Below are 6349 nucleotides of genomic sequence, written 5' to 3'. Positions count from 1 at the left end.
GGGGGGGGGGCGGGCCTGTTTTTTTGGGTGATATCCTTATACTAAAGTAACAGGATGTTTGTCTGTGTGTCCCAAATGATCTCGCTAACCACTGAACCGATCGGGTTCTCCTTAACAGGGTAGCTTCTCGTAGGTCCCGGGAAGTTTTATAACTATATTCTTTGGGGGTGGGACACCCCCAACCCCCCCAAAAATTAAAAATTCCTACCCCCTCCAAATGTTTTTTTTTTTATTTTAAAACTAAAATCAAAAATGATAGGAGGGCATCCCCTCCCCCCCAAAAAAAAAAAAATTTTCCACCCCCCAAAAATGTTTTTTAAAATTTTTCTTTTAAAATCTAAAATAAGAAATTGGGTAATCAAATTCGACTCCCCCATCCTCAAGTGCCCCTAGAGGCCTCTAGGGGCGTAGCCGCTAGTCCTTATACTAAAGTAACAGGATGTGTGTCTGTTTGGTTGTGTGTCTGTATGTTTGTACCGAAGGATCTCACAGGTTCTTGGAAGGTTTATAACTATTTTGGGGGAGGTACCAGCACCCTCCTAAGAGAAATCGCCCCTAGAAAAAATTACACTCCCCCAAAAACTTTTTTAAAAATATTTTAAACTAAAAATAATACCCCACCCCGCCCCCCCCCCCCAAAAAAAAAAATTCCCCCCCCCCCCCCAAATTTTTTTTACTTCAAATCTAATATAATAATTGGATTATCGAATTTGACTCTTCCCTCCTCAAGTGCCCCTAGAGGCCTCTAGGGCCGTAGCCGCTAGTTAACTATATAAATTTGTAAGCTTTTTTGTATCTAGAGAAGGATTTCGCTAACTGCTGAACCGATATGGTTCTCCTTTCCAGTGGAGCTTTTAAAGGTCCTGAGATGGGTTTAGGCTATTTTATTTCAAATAATAAGTCTAGGTATGGTTTTAGGCTATTTTATATCCTTTTTATATGCTTTTTACGACATTTGCCCAAAAAGGGTGCCCAAAACCACTTTTGGGCGCCCAAAACCCGCCCAAAACCCTTTTGGGCAATTGGGCCGCCCAATATCAAAAAAAGTGCCCAATTCGACAACCCTGTATATATACGACATAAAATACAATTTATGAACTAGTGAACATCAACTTCATGTTAATTTTCTACACAAAAATATGAATTTACTATGTATAATGTAATGAAGAATGGAAGGCTAATGTATAACCATATCTGTCTGTCTGTCCCTCTAAACCCATCTATCTTATCTTGACTCATAACCACTACTAGATCGGGAAGGCTTGCGCAGGTTGTACTTTTCAAGGAAGGGGTGTTTAAGGGCGACCGGTAGGCCAATGCGTTTCTTAGGATCATACTCCAACATCTGGCGGATCAAGTCAAACATGTCCAACCAGTCACGATTCTCCCTCTCCTCCTTGGGTATGTAACGCTCTAAAGGTTTCACCTTACGCCTCACATATCTACCCTCCTTGGACTCTATGTCCCAGTCAAGGCTGCCACTTTTTGTAAAGTAAGAAGTGCCAGAATTAAGGCCCATATCCTTTGGAATAGGCCCCAGAATGCGCTCCATCATAGCTAAATGTTCCATGCTACTATGTGTATCAAATAGCATGTATCCCAGGGCTAATTCAATAATGATGCACCCGATGGACCAGATATCACAGACCTGATCCCAACCAAGCTTCAGGATAACCTCTGGGGCTCTGTAATGACGTGTCTGAATGATGGACGAGTGGTGCTCGTGATCAAACGTGGCGCTGCCAAAATCAATCAACCTGATCTCAGGATTGAGCAGGATTTCTTTCCGCGTCTTTTTGTCAATCTTAGTCTTACTGCTGTCGTAGAATAACACATTTTCTGGCTTCAGATCAGTGTGGGTAAGGTGGTGTTCATGTATAAAGTTGACCGCTAGTGTCAGCTCATATGCTATGCTGCGCACATGCTCAATGGGGTAGGGCTCGTAATTATTATCCTTCAGGAAGTCAAAGACGCTCTTGCCCAGCAGTTGGAAGGCGATGCATTTGTGGCCATGATAGTCAAACCAATCATACATCTGAACACACTTAAATCTACAATCAGGATCATAGCCGGCTAACTTCTTAAGGACATTGATTTCAAGCTTGGCCGCATCACGGTACTTCTTGACATTTTTGATGATTTTAATTGCAATGCGCTTATTTCTGGCCATGTCGTCACATTCTACAACTTTGCCAAAGGTTCCCTCACCAAGCTCTCGTAAGATTCTATATCTATCTTGTATTATATCACCTTTAAAAATTAAACAGAGATTTAACCTTTAAATTGTAATATTAAAATAAATTATAATCTTTAATTGAAAATATTATCTATAATTAAGATATATCCGTACGTCCGTCTGCAAATTAACCTTGTTTAAAATAACTATAAGGTCATAGTGTGATGAGAATTTCAAAAGATATCAGATCATACATTGAAAAATCAATTTTTCTAACGTATATATCATTCTCAACAATCTATTCTTACATATATCAACTACCTATATATAGAAACTTTGAAAGTATACTAAAAATCATTGAATGTTAAAAATCATAAAGCTAAAATTGTCTAAATCCTCTATTCTCAATAGGTAAAAAAAACTTCTTTTTTGTTATTACTATTTATATGTATGATAGTCCTAATTTTCCCTCCCCCATACTTGTTGTCTTATGAACTACGAACTATGACCTAAGAAAACATCCTCTTAAAAAATATAGATAGATATCAGTTTAGATATTAGGTTTTAATCTCCGCCTGCCTTTAGAAAATATGAGATGTCCCTCTTCATCATCCTCTACGGGAGCTCGCGACTCCTTGCGAGACTCTTTCCGACTTCTCTTGGCGGTACCGCGGTAAGAGCGGCTGCGGGACCGCTTTTTAGCTTCTCTATGCGTTCTGATTGGTAAATGAAACATGTTATATAATAATTCTTATTAAAAAGAAAAATCCCTTAAAGAGGTCCGACAAAGCTTAACTACATACCTATCAAGGTTAAAAATCTTTCTTGTCATGAAGCGGAAAATATTTTTTTTCCATTGACCTCTCCCAAAACTTACAAATCTTATCACTTATTCTTCACCTCTTTGTTTATTATTAATAAATCTTTTTTGAAGCTTGATAAACATACTAAAACAATAAGTATAACATATTATTTTCCTGTTGCTATGTTGTCTGCTGGGTTCTCTATGCTGCCTACTGTTCTCTCTGTGTTGTTGACGACTCATTTCCATGTGACGGTGATCTCCATTCTCACGTCTTCTATTTCTCTCATAATCAGCATCCTACAAATCAAAAGAAATTCATTTTTGCTCAACATTGAATTTTAGATTTTTTAAAGAAATGCTTATCAAAATTAATGGGAGAGAAAAGCAAGGCAGGTAAAGATTTGAATTACATTAATGTTTAATGAATACATTAGGATAAGATAGTTTTGAAAATTAGTTTTAAACTTATTTTTTAATCGTATCCAAACAGCATTAAATTATACAGTTTCTTTTTGTATACCTGCTCTCCACGTCTGACATGTTCGTGGTCCTTCTCCCACCTTTGACCATCTCTGATTGCAGCTTCCTGTAGCCTGTTGCTTCGCCTACTTCCGCCTCTACGTCGAGAATCCGCCCTACTGCCACCACGTCTTCTCGAATCTTCGCCTCCTCTACTACCCGCTCGACGCCGTGAATCGGCTCTACTTCCAGCTCTTCGTCTAGAATCTGTTCGGGTTCCACCCCGCCGTCTAGAATCCGTTCTACTCCCGCCCCTCCGCCTTGAATCAGTCCTACTGTCACCTCTTCGCCTGTAGTCTGCATCTTTGTCCCGCCTGGAATCTCTGCTGTGTCCGGAATCATATCTTCTCACGTTACGATCCCTAGGGAAAAAATATTCAGTTGCACATCTGCAAATCTCAAAATATATAATTTTTAAATTTTGAGGAAAAATGAAACATGGATAGGTAAATGTTATATATACATATCAGGTAGATCAAAAGGATGTTTACTTTACAATCTCTTATTTTGATGTATCCAAGTTCATGATCATTTGATCCATTTGATTTAGACAACCAACGATTAAAATACACGAGCTTTGGCATGTTTATTATTTAAGCATTAGAAACTGTATTTTACCTAGAACCAGACCTGACCCTTCTCACAACTCTTTCTTCATACGCCTCCATTCCATGATGTCTAAACAATCAAAATCGCAATTTAACCTTTTATCAGGATTTTCAACAAAAAAAAAATCCTATACCAACACATTATTGCACAAGTAACGGCTAAAATTGAACCTGTTTTAGTATTAGGTAAATTGTTTCTTTGTTTATTTATTGAAAGGAAATTGAGAGCGGGAATTATTTATAATAAATATTAATGAATATAGAATACGTGGATATATTGACAGGGGAAAATTTGTCGTCAATTTAGGTTGCTAATATGGGGCTCATTTATTAGCCAGTTAAAAGTAGGAGAATGGATAGAGTAGAGGGGGGAGGGGGTAATATTATTTTAGCTATTTGCCAGCATTAGTACGTTAAAATCTGGTGTAACACTAAATTAATAATATATCTATTTACATATTTGACTTAACAATTTTAATAGTGTAATGTTTAAGTAATGTGTACCTGTTGCTAGGAAACTCATATTCCTCTCTTTCCCGTTCTAGAGATCGCGACCTGTACCGTTTAGCAGGAACTGGCGTGACTTGGTCCCGCGTCCGTTTGCGGCTTTGCCGTACCTCATCCTTGCGATCTTGGTCCGCGTATTCGCGTCGGTCTTTTCCACTGCGTTTGTCTCGACAATCTCCATACGAATTTGATCTACGTCGTGGGGCTGTATGACGTCTAGATCTTGTGTTTTCCGACCCCATGCTGGCTTCGTGGGACGCAATTTTCGGGTTGGAAAAATGTCTGTCAAATTGAGAAGTTTTGAGAGATCTTATATTACTTCTGAAATACACAATCAACATTAATTGTAGGATATTAAAGGAAATGTTTATCTAAAAATAACAGCAACATAACTTAATATTTTCGTCTAGTCAACCGTCCATTTTATAATCAGTTTTATTAGAACGACTAATACCAACAAGAGATTTCCACAGCCCCTGAAGGGGAAATACAATTTGAATAGGCCTGGCCTCTTCGTGCAGCAGGGTTAGTAACTTAAATTGTAGGCATTTATTAAGGCTGATTGGCTTACTCACTGAATTTTGATATCTGATTTATAAAATTTTACAAAAACTAACAGAACACATCCGTAAAAAATAACATGTTAAGAATAAATTTTAAAAATATGTTTTTGTACTTTATATACTTAGTAATTTCAATCAATCAATAACTTATGCTTTCAATTTAATCAAACGTTTGATATTTTTAAAAAATGCATAATTATTGTGAAAAAAAGTATAAATTATATATTATAAAAATATTTATTCTAATTTGGTAGGTACGTAATTGAAGGTTATATTTGGAATTAATACCATATACAGCTTATATATACCTAACTAGTTCTATCTACAAAAAAAAATCAATTTTTAGAAACAGTTACTTTTTTTCGTCTATAATTTCGACTTTTCTAAATAAAACCTAAATTTCGAAATAATCTTTATATAATGTTTTAAAAATTAATAATTTAAGCTGTAAATTTCATATTTTTATAATTTCATATCATAAATAGCATCATTAAAATTATTGATTACGTAAAGCATGAAAACAGCAGCAGACAAATTAAAGAGTTTAATAAAAGATTAAAATATATAGAACATCTATTTCATCACATGATATAAACTTATTTTGAAAAATACACGTTATTTGTATAGTATATCTTTTTTAAAGTGTTGCAATTTAAATTTAATCATAGAAATAGGCATTTAAAAAGGTCCAAAGCATGCCAGATTTTCCAAATTTAGCTTTTAAAATGTAAACATTGGAACTCTATATGAAATAGTCTTTGGCGTTTACATTGCGCAAAATTGCCGCGTAATATTGTTTAAAAATGTCGTCTTTTGTATAAGTTTTAAGAGAATAAAGAAAAAAAAAGAAAAAGTTTTAAAATCATTTCGAAAGACTGAAAAGAAATAATTTGTATAAATGTTTTGTGGAGGTATTTCTATAGAATAAAATATTATTACATGTGCAAAAAAAGACGTTTTTGCTAATAATTTTATTGTGTTTTGCGGCAATCTTTAGACATCAGTTTTTAAACAAAAAAGTTCTTTTTTTCTCTATTTTATAATTTGATAAAAAAAAAATACTTATTTTTGTTTTCCTCTTTAATTGTGATATTTAAAGTATTAGATATTAACTCATGAAAAAAGACTGTTTAGTGTTATTGCTATAAAAACTGGTCTACTACCTGCCTCG

The 6349-nt window shown here is 35.3% G+C and overlaps 1 protein-coding gene across 1 annotated transcript in view; it reads right to left on the bottom strand.

Annotated features, from left to right (window-relative positions):
• Positions 1-884: 884 nt before the first annotated feature.
• LOC145313731 (dual specificity protein kinase CLK2-like) overlaps positions 885-6349 on the bottom strand; it is a 317678-nt gene continuing 312213 nt past the window's right edge. The window contains exons 2-7 of the mRNA XM_080153290.1: positions 4613-4938; positions 4119-4178; positions 3502-3862; positions 3157-3278; positions 2756-2895; positions 885-2250 (exon numbers count right to left, since the gene is read on the bottom strand). Of these exons, the coding sequence (XP_080009416.1) occupies positions 1226-2250; positions 2756-2895; positions 3157-3278; positions 3502-3862; positions 4119-4178; positions 4613-4857 (1953 nt within the window). The 5' untranslated portion in view covers positions 4858-4938 and the 3' untranslated portion in view covers positions 885-1225. The remainder of the gene's footprint in view (positions 2251-2755; positions 2896-3156; positions 3279-3501; positions 3863-4118; positions 4179-4612; positions 4939-6349) is intronic.

The sequence above is a fragment of the Acartia tonsa genome, chromosome 3, assembly GCF_053477335.1.
Source record: "Acartia tonsa isolate MP-2025a chromosome 3, ASM5347733v1, whole genome shotgun sequence".
NCBI classification, from domain to species: domain Eukaryota; kingdom Metazoa; phylum Arthropoda; class Copepoda; order Calanoida; family Acartiidae; genus Acartia; species Acartia tonsa.
The sequence above is the reverse complement of the archived record's forward strand: the minus strand, read 5'-3'. Positions and strand labels throughout refer to the sequence as shown.